This window comes from Anopheles marshallii, chromosome 2 (assembly GCF_943734725.1).
Source record: "Anopheles marshallii chromosome 2, idAnoMarsDA_429_01, whole genome shotgun sequence".
Lineage (NCBI taxonomy): Eukaryota > Metazoa > Arthropoda > Insecta > Diptera > Culicidae > Anopheles > Anopheles marshallii.
This window is the reverse complement of record NC_071326.1, coordinates 2,505,878-2,529,877: the sequence shown is the minus strand read 5'-3', so window position 1 is coordinate 2,529,877 and position 24,000 is coordinate 2,505,878. Positions and strand designations below refer to the sequence as shown.

The window sequence follows — 24,000 nt, the reverse complement described above, 5'->3', positions numbered from 1 at the left end:
GTCGCTTGGTAAATTATGTTGAACAGCTGTAATTTAACGCACGATATGAACAGGTTTCCTACTGCTACTTGACATGCGTGCGTCAGTATTGTTTTTTTATTTTGCTTTCGGGTTTCTTCCTGACTCTCCGAAACTGTCAACTGTGTGAAGAGCGAACAAATTGGCCGGAACCGAAACGCGACGTGCTGCGTGGCCGCCAGAATTGTTGCGGCAAACTGGGGACCGGCAGCTGCGATTGTAGGGATGGTCCGCAAGAGTAGGTGTTAAGCGTCAGAAGCCGCTGCTCCGCTAGTCCCGGTGTTCACCCGGACAGTGTCGTCGTGTGCAGTTGATAACACCATCACGATCTCGCGCCAAGCCGGTTTAGCGAAAAGTGGGGGTGAGCAGCGGAGTAGCAGGCGCTAAGTGTTTGTTTCCATTACCCGACCCGGTTTCACAGTGAAGGAATGTGGTTGCTGCGAACAGCTTGCTGACTCAGCTGCTTGTCTCGCCTCGTACCTTCGTTCGTTGTGGGACACACTGTCGGGGCGGCGATGAGTGCATCATCATGATAACGTGGACAAGGCGATAAGTTCCTCTCGACACACCTTCTTGGCAGGATTCTTCTAGCTAATCGCAGACACACACGTGCACGGAAGATCATCAACTCGAGACGGACGGACCCAGCACCTCACCATCCGCGAGTGACATTATGCAACGTACGTACAGCCGAGAAGTGGTGGTTGATACATAACGTGGTGCTGTGAATTGGCGACTGTGAAGTAGTGTGTGCGTTGACCCGACTGAGAGCTGGTGCTCGCGATACACGGTTTCAACTCAAAGTAGCAGAAGAAGCGCCGGCACAACAGCGTGATTTGTTGTCAACATCTGCACATTCACCATGGCTTCCTTGGAGCGCAGCAAACTGATTGGCGTGATCGATGCAGGCACGAACAGTGCGCGGTTTGTGGTACGAAGCACGTGTCGGGTTTGTTGATGGTTTTGCAAAAGTGTCATACATTTGTCTTTCTTGTTTTAGATTTTCAAACTACCGGAATTCGAGGAGATTGCATCGCATCAAATACGCATTACGCAGATTGTCCCACGAGACGGTTGGACCGAGCACAATCCGGTGGAGGTTCTGGAAGCGGTAAGGCTCTGTGCAGTGGAAGCATGCCACCAGGTGGAAAAGCTTGGCTATCTCGTCAAAGATATCGCCGCAATCGGTATCACGAATCAGCGCGAAACGACCGTCGTGTGGGACAAAAATACTGGCGAACCTCTGTACAATGCCATCGGTAAGAGAACGTTCGTTTGTCTAGCAACAGTTGGAGAAAAGCGTTAACACTTTCTGTTCCCCTCCGTGCAGTATGGAACGATATCCGGACGGATAAAACGGTCGATCGGGTGTTGGCCCGTCTGCCGGAACAGAACCACAATCACTTCCGTGCACTGTCTGGGCTCCCAATTTCGCCCTACTTTTCCGCCCTCAAGCTGAACTGGTTGAAGGACAATGTGCTGGCAGTAAGGAAGGCGTGCCGGGAGAAGCGTTGTTACGCGGGGACAATCGACACGTGGTTGGTGTGGAATTTGACCGGTGGTCCACAAGGTGGTGCCTTCGTGACTGATGTAACCAACGCGTCCCGTACGCTGCTAATGAACATCGAAACACTGCACTGGGATCCGCTGCTGACGAAAACGTTCTCCGTCCATCCGGACATGTTGCCGGAAATTCGCAGTTCGTCGGAAATTTACGGCAAGGTGAAGGACAACAGTGTGCTCGATGGAATTCCGATCAGTGCGATATTGGGGAATCAGCAGGCGAGTCTTATCGGGCAACGGTGCTTAAAGGAGGGTCAGGCAAAGAATACCTATCGCAAAGGATGCTTCCTGCTGTACAATACGGGAACTAGGGTATGTTTCTGGAGCAAGGACACAAGAAGAGGCGAATGAGGTTGTACTATTCAATATTATTTTATATTGCAGTGCGTCCAATCGACACACGGCCTGGTGACGACGGTAGCGTACCAGATGGGCCGGAATGCACCACCGGTGTATGCTTTGGAAGGCTCAGTAGCAGTAGCCGGTGTGGCCATGAACTGGTTGCGCGACAACCTTAAAATTATCAAGGACATTAAAGATTCCGAAGAGGTAAGTGGCATCGCGTTGGTCGACGAGTACCTGTGACCTTTGAAAGACATTGAATAGCGATAAACAAAACTATTTAATGAAACAGGTTTGGAGAAGAGTTTATTACCGTTGATGTGATAAAGATAATTGTGTGTAAGCACCATAAACAAAGATATCATTTATGTACGTAAATTAGAAGCAAGATCAAAAGAGAGTTATCATGTAATTTGGAGCAATCATTGTAGGTTCTTTGATGTCCGATTGACGTTATTAGGGAGATACGACTGTATCATGCATATTTTATTAGTATGCTTGATGTGCTTCGCCATGGTATTTGTATTATTCCCTAGGGTTTGTCATTATTCTTTTTGTTTTGTATACCCACTTTTCTACTAGTAATTGGGAATTCCAAAATACTGCAATGGAATATTCCACTCAACAACTTTCCAAGAGCGAATCAAAAAGAATCACCGTTTGTGTTTTGCTGACTATTATAAGTAATACCCCTTTGTGCATTCTGTTTACTCATTATCAACTTTGTCATTGGCAGATCGCTGGCAGCGTATCATCGACGGGTGATGTCTACTTCGTACCTGCATTCACCGGACTGTACGCTCCCTACTGGCGAAAGGATGCGCGCGGGTAAGTGTCGCGTGTGCTTTTTGTTTCTACAACCGTGCGCGCTCATAAATCCAGCTTGTTATCGCGCAATTTCGCGTTCGTTAGATTATAAACGGCCAGGGTACAATTCACACCCTTAAGTACCAATCGCGAAACCATCAATATTACCCCTGTAGATGATGAGGGTATAGTTCGGTTGTAAATTGCGGTACACACAGCTGCGCATGAAGATAGCGGGAAGATGATTGGGAAAAGCGCAAGATGTCAGGGCTCATTTTTTTTGTGTGGATTGATAGGTGATACGTAAGCTAGAGAATTGATAGATTAGTAGTAATGTAACGGTACTAGGAACTAATAGCAGTACGAGAGAGACCTTGATGCAAAGCAAATCGCGCGCACGTCCGACGATGACGCGCTGTCAGAGACTTGCGTATTGTTGGGGCGTTCGTGATTGACTATTTTTATTTTTCTGCTTAAGGTATTTCAACTGTGTCCCTCCCATACGCTGGTGACAGTGGGTAAGGTTGCGCGTCATTGATTTATTTTTTTTGTGTTCGGATCGAGCCAGACACGTTTCGTGCTTCCGTAAACTGTATCACGAGATCAAACCCGAACGGGTCATTCGGTGATTCCCCTTTGGGGTGGGTTTTTTTCACGTTGACTTCATCGTGCCCTTCGTCGCGATGCGATTTCTCGTTGTCTTATTTTAACTTAATGATTGCTTGTACACAATGTACACGATCTCGCTCGATCACGCTCGCGCGCTCGCTCATTCACTCGATCTTGTTTAATTTCGGTTTCTTTCGCAGCATATTTTGTGGTTTGACCAGTTTCACTACCAAGCACCACTTCGTGAGGGCCGCCTTGGAGGCGGTATGCTTCCAAACGCGGGACATTATTGAAGCGATGAAAAAAGACTGCGGGTACGTAGACTTGGACCTGGAAGGCAAACGAGTTATGTTGTGCCACAACACACTCCGCACGGTAGTGGATGATGTTTCTGTTTTTATTGCTTTCGTACAGCATAAACCTAAACAAGCTGCACGCGGACGGTATTATGGCGAACAACAGTCTTTTGATGCAGCTGCAGGCGGATTTGAGCGGCATTCCTGTGTGTAAGTAGACAACCGAAAGCTCGCGCTATATGCTCGTACCGTATTATCGCTAGCGAGAGCAGTTAGTAGTTGTGACTGTCGGGTATATGCGTCGTGCTTTTCGGATGATCGTGGCTACATGCTGTCATTTTGTTTGTAACCTGCAGTGAAAACGGAGGTACACGAACCGGCCGCACTCGGAACAGCCATGGCCGCGGCTCAAGCGAACGGGGTGGATTTGTACAAGCTGGAAGCGGAAATCCGGTAAGTGGATGTGTTCATTCAAGGTGAAGGAAATATTAATTATTTTCCTGGCTACCGTTCAACCACCAACTGATAAGCATGTGTGTTCACGGCGGTCGAGTGTGGCTTTTCCCGATAGTTTCATTTTCAATAACACCCTTGAGATAGATAACGAATAGGATCGTGTGTGTGTGTGTGTGCTTTTCATTTTGCAGCGGTTACGCAGGTGTTCAATCACACCATGAAACATTCCTTCCGACGACGACCGAAGAGGAACGGAATGCTCGGTACACCAAGTGGAAAATGGCGGTCCAGCGAAGTTTAGGCTGGGCAGTATCGAAGAAGAGTGAAGCAATGACGGGTAAGTGGACGGAGAAAATCGTGCGAAATGGTCCGTTTAATACCGTTGTTTTATTGCTGAAATCTTTCCAGATGAGCGTTACAGCTTACTAGCTTCAATTCCGGCCGGTTTGTTCCTTGCCACAAGCTTCCTGATGTTGGTCCACTCGCAACGACGGTGAATCAAGTGGACAAAGACGCCTCCATCGGTACACACTAGTCTACTAAACGTTAACAATCCAGTTTCGGATACTTTCTGAACACATTCGGTGACAAAAAAGACAAATAGCAACACGATTGCATGGTGCTACCCTCTATTATACTAAGAGCAACAATCAACGATCGTTATAGGAATGAGGAAATGGTACTCAGGAAGAAGGTTATAAATACATCGTAAGCGTTAGTCCAGTAGCAAATGTAGGCCGACTTTAAATTTTTGTTTTTATATCTAAATCACGGTGAAGAAAAACAAAATAGATGCTGTGAAAATAATTCGATAGAAAAAAAAACACGCTCAACCGATACATATTCCAAATGCGAAAGTGCTTAATGCGATAACGAGGACGCTATCCATAGATATTATAGTTAGACAACGGTACGGTATGGACAGAGTTTAGGTAAATCGATTCCAATTTGTAACCGAATAGCGTAGTTTTGTTGGTTATGAAACTGTTTTATTGAAATAGCGAAAGGTTTTGCTTTAATTTGTTTTATTTATGGGTTGGTAGATAGTGTACTGATTTCATGTACTTTACGAAACAAAACACAACTGCACTGTGTTTAGTGGCCTATTGTATTATAACTAGGTTTTTTTTCGAAAAGATAAGAAATAAATAGCTTACAAAAAAGTACACAAATAAGGAAATATTGCTCTTTTTAAAATCTTTCAATCAATAAAGATTCGCTTGTTGCCAAAAGAAAAACTCTGTTGTAGTTTTTTTTCATTACTTATTTAATTCGGTATTTTAGAAAGACACTTTGGATGGAAGTCTCTGATGGGAAAATATGACATGTTTTATAAGAAACATATTATAGCACTGTGGCTGTTTTCCATGACGCACTGTATTGTCTTATCGGTTGCAATAAAGCACTCGTAGTCACTCACCGCGACGGTGAGTGGGTGTTGTGCACGTTCGCCACTCACGCGTGTTTGGTAAAACTCGGTTGCTATGTAGCAGCGATGGAGACGCATGGTTTCACTGGTGGCGTATTGCAAACGACGCTAACGAAGCACTCCGTTGTGGCGTTGTATTTCCCACTGACGATAGGAACCCAGAACTCTGACACCACTACCAAAACACAGCTCACGGTGGTTGTGTGTGAGCAACCGGAAGTATATTTCTCGGCCAGAGCAAACTCACCCAGGAACCCTGGTGCAGACAGCGAAAAACCGTCAGTCAGTCGGTAATAGGACGGGTAGCGAAGCAGTCGTCGTGCGGTCGTGTATCACTCGTAGGTGCAGAACGGGTTTGTGTCCCGTCGCCTGAGTGTAGTGAGCTTGAGAGGGATAACGAGTGAAAAGAACTCTACAGCGATGGAGGGAAGGATAAGATGAAAATTTATCACCACACGACTGGACGGAGTTCTGTGGCAAGGTGTGTGTACGTGAGGTTTGTGTGCCTGCAAAGTGTAATGTGATAAGCGTCCTGACGGCCCGACACTCTTCGGTGACACAGCACAGTGAACAACGCGACCAGTATCGATTATGCGTATCGCGTGAGGGAAATCAGCCAGTATGAGCTAAGCGGTGGTGCCCAGAACAGAAAGAGACTGTGGTAACTTGGTTGGACGGGAGTGTCTGATGACCTAAAAGCTTGCCAACAGAAAAGCTTGCCCATCGGAGTGTGTCGCGTGTCTACGTTTTCAGTCTTCCAGTAACAACGGTGTGTGGGTGTGTGTGTGTGTGTACACCAGTTGATGTGTTTACTATACAGAATAGAGCGTAACGGATGCGTGAAAAATATGGAGAAAGGGTAATTGTGCGATGTGAACCGACTGATAGCGAGGTGTTTTTAATTGAATCCTCCCGGTGAACTGAAGCTCGCTGTCGCCCACCATCCATCCGCATCTTATCTAGCATCCCGTACACGACTAGCCCAACTCCAAACCCTTGGAATCGTGCACCGACTGTAGACGACATCCACAACCTCATCATCATGCTATCAAGGAGCGTACTTCCGGTGCTGCTGGTGCTGCAATTTTCCGGCCAGCTACGTGAGTATAGCGAAACGGGGCCAAGGCAAGGCACGAATTGTAAATGAGCGGGTAGTGAGGTTGGCAAGTCGGAAGAACTTGTGTTGGAGAAATCAACTGGATTCAATTTGCATGCATAAGTAACTACCGCAACACCGCGGTGGTTCGCCATGGCACTGGAACCAGAAAACAGGATTCTTGTTGCTTCTTCGCCCCGTATCCGTTACAGCAGTGTGTTGTCCCGAGCTGTCATCGCGCACTCCTATCACGGGCTGACGCTGTATCATAGCTTTTACGGGCGCATATAACCACTTAACGGCTCTAAACCTCGCCGAACCAAACGTTCGCAATGGAAAATAGCGGTTTAATAGCGTCTGGGAGCAATAAACAGACCGAAATCCTTCGCTGGACTTGCGTCACATCGCGTACAATCGTAAAGCACGGCGAAAAATCAATTTCCCCACTACGATACACATAAAACAAACAAAATTAGACCTTACAAAGCCCCCCAAAAACTGGCCAAACTGGCGCGTTCGATGGCCGCTGATTGTGTTTGATCAATTTTTCGCACTAATACGTGGTTTGCGTGCTATACCCAAAGGAATGGGTCACCTACAAATGGTCTACGTAGGCCAAACCTCTGTGGAGAGACCACAAACAAGGGCAGCACATGATTCACGAAGCAAATATGTTGCTCGCTTTGGGACCGTTTTATCGAAACAGTGTTGGCAATTCCAGTAGAAGAAAAAAGCGATCCCTTATTGCGAGTGGGAAAAGAACAATTCAAACTGCAGAGGTGTTCGGTAAAACACCTGCAAAACCCCTAATATCCATCGGGCATTCTCGGTACGTGACAAGTGTTACACATTAAATGAGTACACTCTTGCCAACTCGTGCCACCCACTTCAGGGCATCTAGAATCGGCGGGGTGTTTCGATTGTGTTCCCGCTACTACACTGTATTGAGTGCGCTTCTTGCGAGCTGTTCCTTTGATAGCCGACCGTAGCACCTTAAGGCTACGACGCGCTAAGCTCGGCTAAAGGATGCTCGCTTGTCTGCTACACTTGAGTGTCGCAAACAAGTAGGTTGACTGTAAAAGTCCCGCAGGAAATGTGCTGTGCAGAAGCATGAATGAATGCATGAATGAAAGTATGCAGCGACAGCGACTAAGCGTCGGGACGTGGAAGCACCCCGACGTGCAGGCTGGAAGTACACAACGAGGCAGAGCTAGAATTGCCTCGAGAATGGCGAATACATTTTCTTTCTGTTTCTGTTGTACTCCCTTGAGCTTCGGAGCAGAAAGAGAGAATGTCCCAGTTCGGCGTGGGTATTTTTGGAATGCACTCAACCATAATGCACTTTATCGGGAATATAATTGCATGATTTGCAGCATGAAGATGATGTCAGTTCTCTGGACAAAGCATTGCAATTGTCGTTGGTATATTCGTACGGTGGTGGTATTGTCCTGGTAGAGAATATTCCATAATGAATGAGGCAAGATAAAAGCGTTTGAGTGAGGGTTTTTGTTCAGTGGCAGAAGAGTCTTTAAATTGGAGCATGGAAATGGCTTTAAGAATTGCAAATGCATCGTCCCTTTATCTATGTTTCTCCCATCTTCAACAGAATGTGCAGGCATACGGGCTAAATTTGCCAACTACGAAACGAAGTTCATAAACGATTTTATCAACTTTACCCGGCCTGCTGGCGATATTATGGAACCGATCTACTACGACTACGACGGTGGCACCAAAACGTCCGACTACGAGACGGGCATGACGTTGGGTGGTTTGCCAATACCGGAAGAGACATCTGGTCGCTCTGCCGCGACAAACGGTGAGGTAACCCGACCGCCGGACATTTTTCCCGATCCGGACAAAATATACGCTTCCTTCATTAACAAAAGCACGATGAAACGGAACCGATATCCGGGGGAGGAGAATGTGATAAAAGTGTGTAAGTATTGCATGAGAGTTGGAAGTATGTTTCGTATAGTTCGTCTAAAATTTGTTTCAAAACCCCTGTTTTTGGTTGTAGATTCCTCGAAGTCTTTGCGCAAAGCACCGCAGGCTCACACAACGGACGATGAGAGTTCCTTCGATAATCTGAACAACGATATGAAGGGACACGATTTCATCGACAACATCATGTACATCTACTATGGAACTAATGGGAATTTGCGCAAAGATCTCGGCGGGAATGTGATCGTGATCGGAGCCGTCTTTGCGCTGGCCCCGCAGATACTCACCATCATCATACTGTTCCTGAGGAACCGTCGTCTGCGCCACTTTAATGCGTTCTATCCGATCTGTCTGAATCTGTTGCTGGCACTGATCGCGTCCAATTTGTCCTTCATACTGGGCGTGCAGGCAACGCGGAATGTGATCCGGTGTGAGTTGATCGCACTGCTGCTGCACTATTTGCATCTGAGTACGAGCATCTGGTGCTTTATCTACATCTACGTAATATACGATCTGCTTGCGAACGAGTGTACACCGAAGTTGAAGTACCATTATCTGATGGGTTACGGTATTCCGGCGGTGTACGTGTTGGTAAGTGACGGGACAGTTTCGTGTCGAACGAGATCGATTTAACCATAACTCTCCCTTTCTTTTCTGCAGTTTTCGTACGCTTCTTCTATTGATCGGTTTGAGGTGCACCGATACTGCTGGATGTCGATCCAGAAAGGTATGATCGTGAGTTTTATGGTGCCGATATCGTTTCTGATCATTCTTACCACCGTGCTGGGAACACTGAGTCTCAAGCGTATCTCCACCAAGCAAACGGAGCTACTGTGCGAAAGCATAGAAAGCATCATCGAGACAACGTCCAAGTGTAACGACATCATATATCCACGTTTGCCATCATTGGCTGGCGTTAACATGGCCATGGTGTGCCGAAGCAACAGCTATCCGCAGCTAGAGCAGGTGAAGGACCGTAACGTGTGCTGCCAAGAGTACGCAGATTGTGTTAATCGCCACTCGGTGGTAACGTTACCACAGCCGACCACCACGGGTATGGCTATCACACCGGGCATGACGACGGCAGCCGCCAGCCAGTATGCGATGAATGCCACCAAACGTTCGTTCGATTGTTACGATACACGGATCGATCTGGGACAGCTGTCACTGGCCGAACTAACCACACCGAGCATGGCGTCGGATGTACAGGACTTTACGGAGTTCAAGAAGGCGATCAAGTTTGGACTGTTCTTCCAACCGATCTTCTCCGTGTGCTGGTTCCTGGAGATCATTGCCCTGGAGAATGTCCACTCGTGTGTGATGCCGGTAATATTTGCCATTAGTTTCAATATTCTGGTGAGTGTGCCTGAAGAAATCCTTTTGTTCTGTAGATCTGATAAATGACTTATTTTCCATTTTACTTCCAGAATTGGTGCATGCTGGTACGGTCCTCCAATGTCTGTCCATACATTAGCTCCACGATGGAGAAAACGCTTGAAAGCCAGCAGGTGGGATCCTGCGGTGAATCACTGAACGGTACAATTGGTCCCGGTGGAGATAACGACGCAACACAGACAAGTGTGTGCACCGATACGATTCCGTTGCTTTGTGCTTCCAACAGTGGATCTACTGTCATTAGTCCGAGTGGTACTGTGTGCGCTTCGATGAAAGGCTCCGGAGCTACGGTTGCCACCGTACCACGCAAATTCTCGGCCGCTTCCATCACAGAAGAGCAGCAGCAACCGCTGTTCTATAGCAATTTCATTGGCACAACAAACGTACCCATGTCGTGGGAATCAAGCATTGATTTAGGCGCTTACCATCTGCACGAAACGAAGAACGCTGACTGCATCAGCACTATCAGCAACTAAGCGCTGGTGAACACGGACGTCACTGAGCATTTTGTGTTGGAATTGTCCCGAACGCGTGAAAATCGCGTCATCGCGGTCGGACTAAGGAAATTGGAACTGGAACCATATCAAGACGATACTCCTCGTTAGTTGAGAAAAAAACATTTTTGGCTGCCGGGCTGATCTTAGATCGGATACTGACGGTGGCTTTTAGTTTGTGATAAAGATGTAGCGGTTAGTTGTTCTCGATCATCACAGGATCGTCTTTTAGATGCAGTTGCATATAAATGCGGAGGAATTCCTCGTCTTTGCCAGTTGTCAAACTAACCAGTACCATTTAAACTCTATTTAGAAAGCGATCCAAGGAATCCTCGAATGACAATTGAAGGTTTTAGAATAAGAAGGGATTTACGAGTTAAAGAAACTAATTTGAAGTTTTATTTGGTTGTCTTTATAATGCGACAGTTTGTTTTTCAACTTTAGTGGCACATGTTGCATAATATCAATCGGCTAGTTCTATTACATCTCGCTTACAGAATGAGAGTTTTATCGACTTTCCTTTTAGTGTACATAATGTAGAACACTCCTGTTGGTGGAGTGTATTGAGCTTTTAATTATGGTTTATATGTTTTAACTGGGTATAACATTACATCACTGTAAAACAAACTTTGGCAGATCGGTGACAGTTTTAAGCAATATTATACCTTAAAAAAGGAATTCTTTGATAAATCTTCTTAAGACATACAGCATTGAGAGACAAGCACCCTGAAGTATGACATATTTAAACTCCTAAAACTAATATCTACTATTGAACAACGCACACATCTGTTTCGTTGCGTCTAGAAATGGTGATAGATTCAGAATTAGGGCATTAATAACATTTTGAGGAGTAAAGGGAAGCTAACAGATCATAGGGGAAGTTACCAACTGCCCTACCAACACTCCAAACAGTAACGCAGGTCCTCCAAACATTTGATATCAGGTTGGGTTTTGCAGGTGTTGCAAGACAGCACAAACACCAGTAACAAGTGAAGTTTCCTTTTATTGGTGCTTTGCCACTGATTAGTACAAACGATATTCTAACACAAACAAAAACAACATTCGGCCCTAAAGGATGGGATTTCTATCTGTGCGTGTGGACAACGACTGCGTAGAGCAAATCGAAGTTGCATGGAAACATTAGCGACATTCTAGACGTGCAAACGAACAAATTCAAGTACAGAGTTGAAACGAGTGTCGATGTCGATCGAACGAGCTTGCTCCAATCGATCTAGCCCTTCCGAAGAGGATGTGATAGGGTCAAGCAGAGCAAAAGGGAGAATAATCAATCACGATTGTGAAGGATCGTCTTAATCGAATATATCAATTTATACTACCCAACAATCTAGACGCTGGCCAGTGTAGGGCACCGCCTGCGGTCAGCCACCAGCGTTTCACATAATCCATTTCCAGTCTAATAGAGCGTGTTGTAATTAGCGAATCTCATATGCACACACAGGCAGTCACACACACTTTTTACTCCTATAACTTGTTTATCCAGTTCGAAACAAATTTGTAGCCATCCTGCCAACATTATTAACGGTGTGGTGGATATTTAGGATACACCATTGGACGATCGAAACCAAACAGAACCACGAGGACACATAAAGGCACTTCACTGCTTCAATACCCTTCGAAGCGTTGATAGCCACGTACAGCAGTTCAGGTGATAGGTTGAGTTAAAAACAAACAGCTAAAGGTAGTTTTATAACATGTTTTACATGACTTAAGGCGGTCTGTGACATGCCTAAAGTGATGCAATTCGTGTCGTAAAAATACGTTCCTTGGATGTTTCTAGCAACGCTGTCACCTGTAAAGGTAGTAAGAACTTTGAAGAAAAACGATTCCCATCTCCTATGGTCGCGTTCCGAACATTGAGTCAAACAAACGTAGTGACGAACTATTTCTCAACGGTGAAGTATCCTAGTGATAATATTTACATTGAAATAAAGGTATTTAGACAAGTGTAGCAAGCTAGCAATGCCTAGTTCAAACCTTCGTAAGTTGAGAACTCCAGAATTGATGCATGTTGACAACGTATTAGTTGAACTGATAAGATTTATTATCGATGTTTGTATTCTTACAGATCAGTCACCACTCGTTACATCGAGATGGACGCTTTATGTTTGGAGTAGAATCTGAGTTTGTTTCCTTCCTACTAGTATGCTACTACGGAAGTGGTGATGAGTTGGTCGACTTTTGCATCGGTGACAGAGCAGCATCCACGATGTTGAACCGCTGGTTGCGGCTAAACATGTAGCGTATCATGGTGCGTAAGTCACTTCGGCGGCTCTTCTTCAGCAGCACATAGATGTACGGATCGAGCATAAAGTGCACCAATATCAGTATATCGGACACTCGGAACACCCAGGATAGCTTCAGCTTCATGGCAGCACTGAGCTGTTGCAACAGGATGATTGAGATCTGGGAATGAAGGAAAGTGAACGAAACGTAGAATGTGATGGACCAGGAGACTTCGCTGTTTTACTGACCATCTGCGGAAGCCAGCAAATAAGAAAGAACACACTGAGAACGGTCATCAGTTTGGCGAAGCGTATTTCCTCCGTCGTAGGCTCGTTGAACATGCGCATGATGTTGGAATCGGTAAAGCTGGATGATTTTGGCGTTTGGCTCATCGATCGGTTCAGCATTGGTGTGGGTTTGATTGAGCCAAATTGGCGGCACATCTTCCGATGCGACCTATACAGCACCTTTCTCACACTAAGATTACAGATCACAATCCCAACACAAAGCAGTGTGCCTAGGGAATAACGTTAAAAGGGGCAACAAAAGGACATTCCAATAACCAGGCTTATCGAGAGATACAACACGAACGATCTTACCGACACTGAAGAACAAATACGCATACGCCACATCCATCGGTTCGGTAGCACTTCGGTAGCGAGCACACGTTTTCTTCCGTTCGTCGTAATAAACGCCAAATCCAAACAGCGGCAGGAACGTTATGAATGCACCGATACCCCACAGGATGAAGATCGATTTGCGGATCAGATTATCCGTCACGTACTGCAAAAAGGCACCGTTCGGTTGTACTGCACATTATCCGCCGTCATTGACCATCTCGTTTCCTTACCTTATGATAGAAGAACGGTTTCGCCAGCGCTATGTAACGTTCGAAGGCCATGACGAACGCTACACAACCGGAACTGATGCCGAATACACGCCAAATTACGCGCAGGATGCAAAAGTTGTGGATATTCGCCTGAATAACGTCTGCTGGAAGGTAGAGTTGCAAACACATCTGGACAAACATGCCGCTCAATCCAATTAGATCGTTCGTAAGCAAACATCTGAGGTAATGAAACCGAAAATATCACATTAAGGATAACAAACCCTCGTTATTGAAAGGGAATTATTGTCGAGTTTCTACTTTAAAAGATTTTTTTAAATTATGTTTTGAGAAATTATGTTCACATCATTTACAATCTTACAAGGAAAGGAATTAAAATTTGATTTTTAATGCTTCTAATGATTTCTCTAAATCCAACGCGGAATTTTCGGAATTGAACCCATGACGGCAAGGTTTCTATGCAGCCACAATCACTGAAGGCTATTGGACCTATTTGTAAACAGATTGCTAAAACTCAATCATACCATAAGATGTGATTTGAATTGCTTTTGTGCAAAGTTTACTGTTAAAAGGCTTTGTATTCAATCACTCATTTGCATAATCAAAATCACATCATTCACAAACATTTACTTGATTGTTTGATCAAATACATCTATACTGCGCATAATCTTGCTCGCTTTTCGGGTCTAATTGCCCGAAACGGTTTGTCATTTGATCCTTAATTACCAAACCCAATGAATCCGGTGAAATGGACCGAACGTAATCCGCAACTTTCACTTGGACGGTTCATCTAATTCTTCTACACCCGCTAATGTGTCGGCTATAAAACGTTTATCGCTTCAGTGATATTGATTTTCCCTCGCCATAGTAGCACCCAACGGTTCGGAGCGCCTTGAGTAGCTCAGTGTGTATATCAATCATAGATATTGGACGTGTTTCGAAGCGGCATTAATTGCTGTTGGGCGCAGCAGGCAGTCAATTATAGTGTGATAAACAGCGAAGAAGCTAATTGCAATCGGTTCAATACGCCGTTTCTGTTGGGAGTTTAGACGTTAAAAGCGTAGCTTTAAAGTTTAGAACTTTCCAGCCGGATATCTGCAAGCATTCCCATCCCAAAAAAAAGTTCTCCCTGTGTGTGATCACAGTCTTCCACTAGCAACATCACAACCAGTTCCCAGGAACGTGCTCGGCATGTAAAGTGCCCGGTTAGTGTTGTATCATCATGCCTGTTGCTCGGCCACTGCAGCCGTGGTTCGAGAACTTACTTCAGCATTAGCGCGTGTTTCGTGTTGCGAACGTTGCGCCACAGATGGATGAGGGCAATCAGGTTCCCGATGCAGCCAAAAATGTACGAAAACATTACCACCACCATGCAGGGTGTGGCTAGGGAGGATGCCTTCTGCGTTCGGTTGCCGGCAAGCTCACCGGCTACATCGGTGCTGTTGGTGGTGGCTATTAAGGCTGCCGAGACGAGCGTTGTGTACTCCGAAAACGTCCCATTAAAGGGTACGGGATGAACGGTGTGTTCCATTTTGATGGATCTATATCACGGGGTTATCACGGTTTGATCACGTTGCTAATGCTGCAGCTGATGTTAGACAATACGCATGGGGAAGGTTCACTTCACACTAATCACTAGTTTAATTACAAACTTCATAATGAAGATATCCGAAGATTTCTTGTACGTTATTCCAACTTGCACTCGCGAAACACAACCACACACAAACTAGACAACTTGAAGGCGTTTGGAGTGCAGCTTCAACTTTGTCTCTTAGTTATAGCTAGGACTTGGAGGTAGCTATCGTCTGCTCGTACATCTGCACGGCATCAAGCCCGAAGCGTTACTGAGCGCGTGTCTTCGGCAACGCAACCGCGTAAGCCCCGACCCACCAGGGACTCGGTCGTGCCAGGGTCTGCGGGTGGGTGGGTCTGCGATGGGTGGCTGGAGGATACACTTAGGAAAGGATGGGCAACACAGCCACTTCTCGTCTTCCCCCCGTACAGGATAGAACACGGGCCAATTGCACTGCTGGTGATGATCGTGGACTAGCTTTATTGATCGTTTGTATTTAAATTAAATTGAAATGCGATACATTCTGCTGCCCAAGCTTCCTCTTGAAACTTCGCCTCTCGCCTCCGTACTCCATACGTTCAGCAGCATTCAGTATCGGCAACAATGACCGCTGACATCCTGCAGAACCGCAGACCGGAGACGGGAGCCGAGTAGAGCGAGACGACGCACCTTAAAGATAAGAATGCAAAATCGATCCATGTCGGACGAGTGGCGGTTAAGGTAACGTAGCTGTTCGCGTCGCGAATTGGTGCAATATTTGTCGTTGATGGAGTCCCGGTGTCTCGGTGTGTTTCGTCCACTGGCCGATTTTGGACGTGTGGCATGCCGAAAACGGAAACGGTACCCCATTGATGGTGTTGTTACTGGAGCGATGCACGCCACGAATGCTGAAGTGCTCTGTGCCGGTAGCAGAAGGGGGCCCGTTCTCGTATGCGGTTCGTTCTTGGCAGGGTAAAGGGGTGTGGTCATAACGAACGTTAGCATTAGTTAGCACTTCCGGTCTTGCACACGAAGTGGCACTAGCTGCTTGTTCACACGCTACGCATTGTTGTGGAATTTTCGATGCAACACTTGTTGGCAATAAAGTTGCTCTGATAAGGGCAAGCGGAGTACAAGTGGCAACTTCATTGATTAGTGGAGGTCAATAAAATTCGACACCTGGTTCGGATTAATTGCGTTCCGACACGTTGCAGTTCAGGCAAATGCCAGACAGCTTGGAATTGCTGCTGCTAGTGACCTTGCCATCATAATCATAAATATCGGGATGTAAATGGTCACCAAAGTGTTCAGTTTCTAAAGTAGATGTTTCATACATCGAGTACTATTGCATACACAAGAAACACATTGTACCTGTTGATTGGCTTTAGGCTACTTCGAACTAAACTTCAACGGAAAAAGGACTAAAAGATCCAAAGCAGATAGGACGCACCGTGTGAAAGGATACGATTAACTCTGGGGCTATGAAAATATTTTGCTTTTCCCATTAGCTTCCGAAACCCAACCCAACAATGCACGAACGCGCAATGAAAAGAACCACGTGTATCGATCGTACGTTGGAGGAGGATCCGATTGTGATCGATTGCCGACAGCTATTGACACACGGGACATAAAAGCGAGATGTGATCACGGGAAAAAGGGTCCGCCGTGTAAACAACAACAAGCACCAAGATAAACAGAGCGGGAACATGTGAAAAGTAAACACATACCGATCGTCATGTGATCTCGATTAGCCGTAATCTTTCGTTCCTTCGTTATTTTCCAGCCCGCTTGGAATGTACACTATGGTTGCCACGGTTACGTGACGGCATGCTCTATTTATCGTGCAGTGATGTGTCAAGAGCAAGGAATCACGCGTTATAACAACGATCCTGTAACGCTTCCGGAAGGTAGCAGCGGGTCCATTTCAATACGCGTACCGCGTCGAATTTAATTTGATATCATTTTATAATTTTAATGAAATTTGTTTGTTATCTTAATTTCAGCGTTAATTGGATTAAAGAGGCTACCCTTCGGTGCGTTCGCCTGGCATGGGTTTTTTTTTCTTCTCTCCTGTGCAACCATATTTCCGTTGAACCACGTGAGTAAGCATGAAGCATAGGAACAGGCAGAGAAACACAGCACAATGTCTCTCGAACCGAGGAAGGTTCTACATGCGTCGTCCTGTTGTACGTCCTCTTGAGGTCGAGATGCCGGGTGTGAAGGAAAAATCGACCGGAACGAACACGGCATCGGCCTCGGAAGCTTTGTACCGTGCCTCCGGTACCGTTTTGAATGTTTCGGTGCAATAAGGGCTTAATTTCGACACGCCGCTCGAGTGGAAAAGACCAACCAGGCCGGAGTCGAATAATGCTTTCACAAACATCTCCCTTCGACCGTCAAACGACTCAGCTGGGGATGGGATCCTGCTGGATGGCCATTTGATAGCATGGTCAGCCTTGATGTGGTGTTCCTGATGATGGCAGTAAATACGGCCCAGCTGGTTGTTATAAGCAGGACACAAGCTCCGTAAGAGAAGTGTAGTTGATGAGCTCTCTTGTAGGTAGTCTTTTTTACCTTCATTTACTTCCTTGTTACATCACTAGGCACGCAATCACACGCTGTTATTTGTGACTTCTGGACATCGCAACGATACAGAAGATTGAAAGGGGTTGTAAATCTAACTCCAACAAAGCTGTTGTTAAGCCTTTATCTCAAGATGCGTCCAACTGACTGCATGACAAGAATAGTCTCTTGAAAGAGATCTGTCTTCCTGCAGTGTCCTGGTGATGCAAGATACATGATGAAGTCCTCAACCACTTCCTGCCTCCATTGTGTCTGCCTGGGAAACACTATTGGAAGCTTATTAGGATGTCTTTAAATCCCTTCGAGAACTGTTTTCTCAGAGTTGTTGAGAGTCCCCGCAAGCCATGTTCGTTGTAAAAAAGGGAAAACAGTTTAAAGAAAAGAATTTCATTGAGGTATCTTTCCTGTCCATCACCGGATGGCGTGGGAGATGCAGAACTTACCTGTAATTCGCAGAAGATCCCAACAAAAAAGGAAGGAAATGCGGATTTGCACCATCAATCGGTCCTGTGAGAATTGAGATTTGAAGGATTCTTGTTGGGAACGTTGTTCCTCCGGCAAGTTTGGCAAGTCTCGGCACTTCCTACTTGTGATGCTTGTTCCAATGTCCAACGAGTTCTGAGTTCTAAATTCTGATAATTTTCAACCTCTCGATCCCAACCTGTCACGATACTTTGTTGTTTCGTGGCTGTTAATGATGGATTAACACGATTAATCATAGTTCTTTTTCCGCAAACATTGCATCGAGTGGTTGGCAAAGTGAGTAGCTCCGCAGCTCAAAAGCACCACCGTGATGAAGCAGTTTGGCATTGTATCTCTTCCGCACTTCGGTACGAATGAAAATTGCATGCACATTACGGTGATTGTTGCACGAATGTTCAACCGACAGTAGACCGACGTTCCCACGATGGTTCGTCCAAATATTCCAGGTTACCATTTTTACATCATCAGCAGCAACAAGGAAGAACTTTCGGCTCCCCGGGGTGCATAATGCAGGACGGCTACATTCCTCCATTCAAATTCCGCATTCCTCCGCACGGCGGGTGGTGACAAATTCAAATCCAATAGCGCTGGTACCACCACTCCAGAAACGCTCCAGGGAATGGGCCGAACGTCAAGTGAACGGTACGCTGCGCGAGAGGATGCCCCGCTGTAGTAGTTGCCGAAGTGTCCAAAGTCCCCGAAGGCGGAGGTTTTGTCACCAAGCGCAGCGGGATAGGACACTTCGAGGGTGGACAGGTTTTTGGCTAATGTCCCTGCAGAAGTCAGACCGGTGATCGGTGAGGTAAGCTATTTTCCGCCCGGCATGAGTCCCTGGGTATGATGTCCTTTTTTTGTGCGGAACCTGGATGAAGAGGAGCAGGGAAGCACACTGTTGGAATGTGCATTGTCCGGTGAATAGCTGCAGCACCACTATTCGTCTGCCTTTTGTGGCTGATCGAAGCCCATGAATGGAGCGAACAACAGGTTCAATGAATGGAGCGAAGACACTTTTCATGAATGAGCACTACAATTGAGTGTACCAAACGGTTGGCAATGGGCGAAACAATGGTTGAAATAGGAAGGAAAAAAGGAGCTAGAAGGAAAACAAGCAACAAAGTAAATGTTAAAAGCAAAAAAAAACAACCATCGACGGCTATCTACCTGTGCCAATGCGAAAAGGATCGGAACGATCTATTGTTGATCGGTTGATCGTTCAGGTAAGGAGGATCCTACAAAAACCAAACAACCTACAACCTCGTGTTTGTTCGCCTCGATTCAAGGTTTCATTGACGAGATCCGCACGGCAAAACCTTGCCAGACAGAGTGTCGTCGGTTTGGTGTCCTCGAGACCATCGAGCTCGATTTGCCGACAAAGGGATCAAAAGCGACGTGAATCGGGACCGGGTTGTGGAGGTGTAATGATAATAAATTAACTTCCCTTTTTCTGAGCAACCAAACAGAACACAAATTATAAGCGAAACGCGCTAGGCCACACAGTACCTGTACCGGTCGTTTTCCCTGGCCCTGAGTAGAACGCGTTGTCATTTTTTATCCATCCTCAAGGATACACTCTCCGCGCGCATCTTCCAAAGACGGCGAAAATCGATAGAGAATAGAGGAGAGTTTTATTTCTTCGAATTTCGCTTTAATTGAGGACTCGCCGTGTGGTGGTCAGTTCAGGCAAGGAAGTCATGTTTGTTTACATCGCGTGGCGTGGCTCCCGGGCTCGATTGGTTTGGTGCGCTGTCGTCTTGCCTCGACGATGACCATCGACAAGCTGGTGTGAAAGGTGTGTGTTTAGTCCATCGAGGGCAAATGGTCGTTTGATGATAAATCGATAGATTGCACCGTCGTTTCTATTGTTGTGTTGCGGTTTGGATTAGTTTTTTCTTCTCTTCACGTTTTATCGTTGATTTGTGGTTTGTTGACACACGGCCAGCGGCATCGATAATGGGAGCTTTGTGTTGGGACACGTTGTGGGAGCGTTTGTTTATTTTGATTTCCTATTCGGGTGTTTTGGGAGTTTTTTTTATGCTGAAGGACTTATTGCGTTTTGGGGATGATGATAACAATTTATCGCGTCAAAAAGTCCTGCCAGTAGGATGATGCATGGAAGAATAGAGTAAACAATGTTTGGATTAATTCTTTCTAGGAATCTTTGATGGATTAAAGATTTAGAAGTGGTTTAATGTTTGTCTAGATTTTATACTGCAAATCTTGTGCTGACAGTTGCTTTTATACCTGAGCATTGTGTTTCCTCGCGAGGCAGCTCGATAGTCTCCGGGAATTACTTCAGGTCTTATACACCGAATATGGTGGTTCAAATCTCGGCTTAAGCATCCTCCTCTTATCCATAGGATGAAGATTTATTTGTTATAGATCGTTGATCGTTGAAAAAATTGAACAAGACATAAGTTGGTTCGCAACTAAGGAAAATCCTCACATTGTAATAGCTTTTCCAGACCACACAGAATCAAGAATCAGTTACCTCGTGGTAATCTTTTTTCCTTAAAACCACTTCGGCTAATCCGCATGATCCATGGTCACGTGTTGCGGCCCGGCATAGGAAGTGTGCCACAACCTGTTTGCCGTATCTTTCCATCATCCGTTCTCATTCGATTGCGGGATAGAGTTTTAAATTAGGTTCTGGAAGCTACAAAAACTTCCGGTCGGTCACACTCAACCTATCGATACTCCTTGCCGGATCTGGATCTACTGATCTTACCGAACGGAATAAGCAGCTTAAGCGAAAATCGACCGCCCTCTTGGCTCGATTCACCTCGCTGTGTCAACAACTGCCGCATGTAATCCGGCCCAACGGACAAACCAACCCAGCCGAGTCCCGGTCAAGCATTTCTTCCGAGTAAGCACAAAAGACGCACCTTAGGAAGCGAACAATGCTTCCTCACTTAAGCGCATGACTGCGCCTGTTTCCTTGACCTGCGTTCGACAGTTCCGGTGCCCGGTGTGATCGTGCACCGCATTTTCGCCCACCTAATTGATCCCTGCCGGAAAGTGGCCCTCGTCATAACCGTCATTCACAACGAGTGCCACCAGATAGAGCTTATGGGCTTAGGGGTTTGGGTTTGCTCGTTTGCAATGAAATGTGATTATCATGCTGTCCAACTTGCAAATGGGTGGTTCCTTGCCTGTTCCTACCGATAGATCCCTGCTATGCTGGCAATAGCGGCCAGAACATCAAAATTGGCAACTTCATTAGCATCGTACAGGATATGATAAAAGAAAGGCAAAAGAATACGGGAAAAAACTAATAGAATCGGATCCTTTTTGACTTTTGGGACGGGGAACTGAGCATTAGAACATACGGGGCTGGAAAATTTAACATCCGCTTCCGATGCGTTGCCTTTCTCTCTCGCAAAGGCTCCGAGCGTCAACAAGCAATGAATGTGCAAACAGCAATTTAAGCAAATTTAATGGAAACACGGCTCGTCAGAGCCGGCTGAACCGATATAATGTGATGATGAGCGTGAAAATTAAAACCAACTCACAATGTGTTCCCAATGCCGACTTCCGAATGCTCGGGGCATGTGGAAAAAACATATCATTTCCGCCTCCGAAATGTGCATTCTTCCGGCTGCGGATACTAATTGACCTGTTGGGTATGAGACCGGTGTGAGAAATGGTCGAATATCTTTTCCATATCTGCTGATGTGGAGGATGGCTTCCAATTTGTGTGATCGATGATTTGCAAAATGGCGTACTGCATGTGAAAGGCGTATCGAATTGAGAGATAATTTCAGCTATTCTTTAATATTTTTCCTTTATAGTTGGTTTTTACTTGTAAAGCTTCCTGTTTTCCGAAGTAAGACTTCAATATGCAAAGGGATGTTTGCTGTATCTAACTTATATTAATTAAACATAGTATAAAACAATGCTCAAACCATTAGAAAAGGTTTTGGAACCTTCTCAAGATGTAATCAAATCAAAATCAAATGATTATAAAGACTTGCAAATAGAAGTGTTCAACTAAAAAAGGAAAGATCAAAGAATTTGTTCAAAACTTCTTAAAATTGAGTAATCGAAATTAAATTCGTTACAAAATATTGACTACGAAAACCAGTGACAAACTTGCAGTAAAAGCAATTCCCCAATCGCTTTAGTATATTCTTTTACAGATAAATGTGATATTCAAACATTAACTACTACTGCCAGTGAACAGTGTGCATTAACAGGGTTTAGTTTGATATTTGTTTATTTAAACTTTAAAACTGGTATCGCAACGTATCTAGTTCTTTTCTTTATAAACTCTCTCCTCTATCTACAACGATTCTCTATTTACAGGCGCATCACCGGGTGGTGGGTTTAGGCGGCATTAGCACTCTAATGTTGGAATGCTTTGCTAAAGTCCCACGCTTTCTCCTGGCTGCCGACGGGAGACACAGTCCGCTCTTCCGATGCACGCTGGGGCAGATCCTCGCAATCGGAACTCGCACCACCACCACACTGCGATCCTCGACAGCAGCAATGCTGACCGTGCTGGTGGTCTTTCGGCGAATGACGGTCCCCGGGTGCGGCCGAAACTCCAGTCAGCTCGGCACCGAACGGAGCATCTCCCTTCTTGCGCTTAACACGGCGGTTCTGGAACCAAATCTTGACCTGTTTCTCGGACAGCCGGAGTCGGGTGGCGATTTCAATGCGTCGCAAGCGGGTAAGGTACATATTGCCGGCAAACTCGCGCTCCAGCTCGAGCAGTTGCGTGCTGGTAAAGGCCGTCCGGATGCGCTTGCTGGACAGCTCGTCATCGATGGTGTACGTCTGCGAGAGATCGGTGGAACGCGTCGGAGAGGGACTTGCCGAGGGAACGGTTGGTGTTACGGTGCTGGTTAGCGTCTCGGTGGGTCGTACCGTGACGGAGTAGGGCGTGAATCGTTCCGGTGTCTTTTCACAGCGGTACAGCTTGCGATAGTAGTCCTCCTTGGGGGAGAGCTTCGGTGGCGAGACATCCGTCGGTTGGTAAAGCTTCGGCGACAGTTCGAGCTTAGCGTCCGATTGCCAGAACGGCACGACGGGCTGGTTGGTGGGTGTGTGTGGTGAGGTGGTCGTGTGAGGGAAGAGGCTCTGCTGGGGATGATGCTGGAGCAAATGATGTTGGTGTTGTTGTTGCTGATGCTGCTGCTGCTGTTGTAATCCAAGCGAGAACAGATAGCTCCCAACATAACAGGCGGAGTAGGGCAGTGTGGCACCGGGTGGAGTCACGGGGAGCTGAGTGAAGGGACCCGCATAGGGGAACGATTTCTTCACCGGCGCTGGTTTATCACTGATCAACGAGTCCACTAGAAACGAGCGCGACATCTTCACTGACACACTGAGAGGCACTGGGTATGACGATCACAGCAACTGTTCTAGAAACGTTTCAATCAAGACACGGGCACAAGATGGACGGGGTTTCTCGCGTAAGAACTTCACTATTCTAGCTCAAATCTCCGAATGAAGTGAAGAGTCCATGGTGGGTAGGGTATTTATAGGTGGCCTGCAGAGCAACCCTACGGCGAAAGTCCTTTTTCCCCTCCCTGGGCTAATCCCGAACGGAAGCTGCCATTGGTCGACGGAGAGTGACGGAAAGGATAGGACAAAACCCGCTACCTGTGGAAAATCGGAGGGAGTTTGCCTTGCTTCCCGCGGTAGCAGAAAGCCAAAAGGGAAAATGCCCCTACAATACAACAGCAATTCGTCACCTACCTTAACAGATGGTCGATTTCGATCCCTTCTGCTTCGACCCTTCGCCTGCGTTCCGTTCTTCCATTAGTTATTCATTGCGTCCGGACAGCGATGTACGATCGAACGGGAAAATGATCTACACACTCCAGCCAAACTCCGCCCCACG

General features: G+C 46.1%; 4 protein-coding genes across 4 annotated transcripts; 2 read left to right on the top strand and 2 right to left on the bottom strand.

Annotated features, from left to right (window-relative positions):
• The first annotated feature begins 880 nt into the window (after window positions 1-880).
• LOC128709582 (glycerol kinase) lies at window positions 881-4,588 on the top strand. Its single transcript, XM_053804588.1, has 10 exons — window positions 881-949; window positions 1,019-1,277; window positions 1,349-1,893; window positions 1,966-2,130; window positions 2,660-2,751; window positions 3,540-3,653; window positions 3,754-3,845; window positions 3,992-4,088; window positions 4,283-4,428; window positions 4,500-4,588. The coding sequence occupies exons 1-10, from the start codon at window positions 881-883 to the stop codon at window positions 4,586-4,588; spliced, it is 1,668 nt and encodes a 555-aa protein (XP_053660563.1).
• Window positions 4,589-6,562: 1,974 nt separating this feature from the next.
• On the top strand, window positions 6,563-10,428 carry LOC128708349 (uncharacterized). The gene is made up of 5 exons (XM_053803324.1): window positions 6,563-6,620; window positions 8,223-8,552; window positions 8,634-9,148; window positions 9,218-9,913; window positions 9,985-10,428. The coding sequence occupies exons 1-5, from the start codon at window positions 6,563-6,565 to the stop codon at window positions 10,426-10,428; spliced, it is 2,043 nt and encodes a 680-aa protein (XP_053659299.1).
• A 2,187-nt stretch (window positions 10,429-12,615) lies between these two features.
• LOC128719493 (prostaglandin E2 receptor EP4 subtype) lies at window positions 12,616-15,068 on the bottom strand. Its single transcript, XM_053813118.1, has 5 exons — window positions 14,803-15,068; window positions 13,541-13,757; window positions 13,290-13,473; window positions 12,939-13,207; window positions 12,616-12,870 (listed from the first exon to the last, which is right to left on the bottom strand). Exons 1-5 carry the CDS (start codon window positions 15,066-15,068, stop codon window positions 12,616-12,618), a joined length of 1,191 nt encoding a protein of 396 aa, XP_053669093.1.
• A 7,428-nt stretch (window positions 15,069-22,496) lies between these two features.
• LOC128709501 (homeobox protein Hox-D4-like) lies at window positions 22,497-23,471 on the bottom strand. The gene has a single exon (XM_053804506.1). It carries the CDS (start codon window positions 23,466-23,468, stop codon window positions 22,497-22,499), a length of 972 nt encoding a protein of 323 aa, XP_053660481.1. The 5' UTR covers window positions 23,469-23,471.
• Window positions 23,472-24,000: the final 529 nt, after the last annotated feature.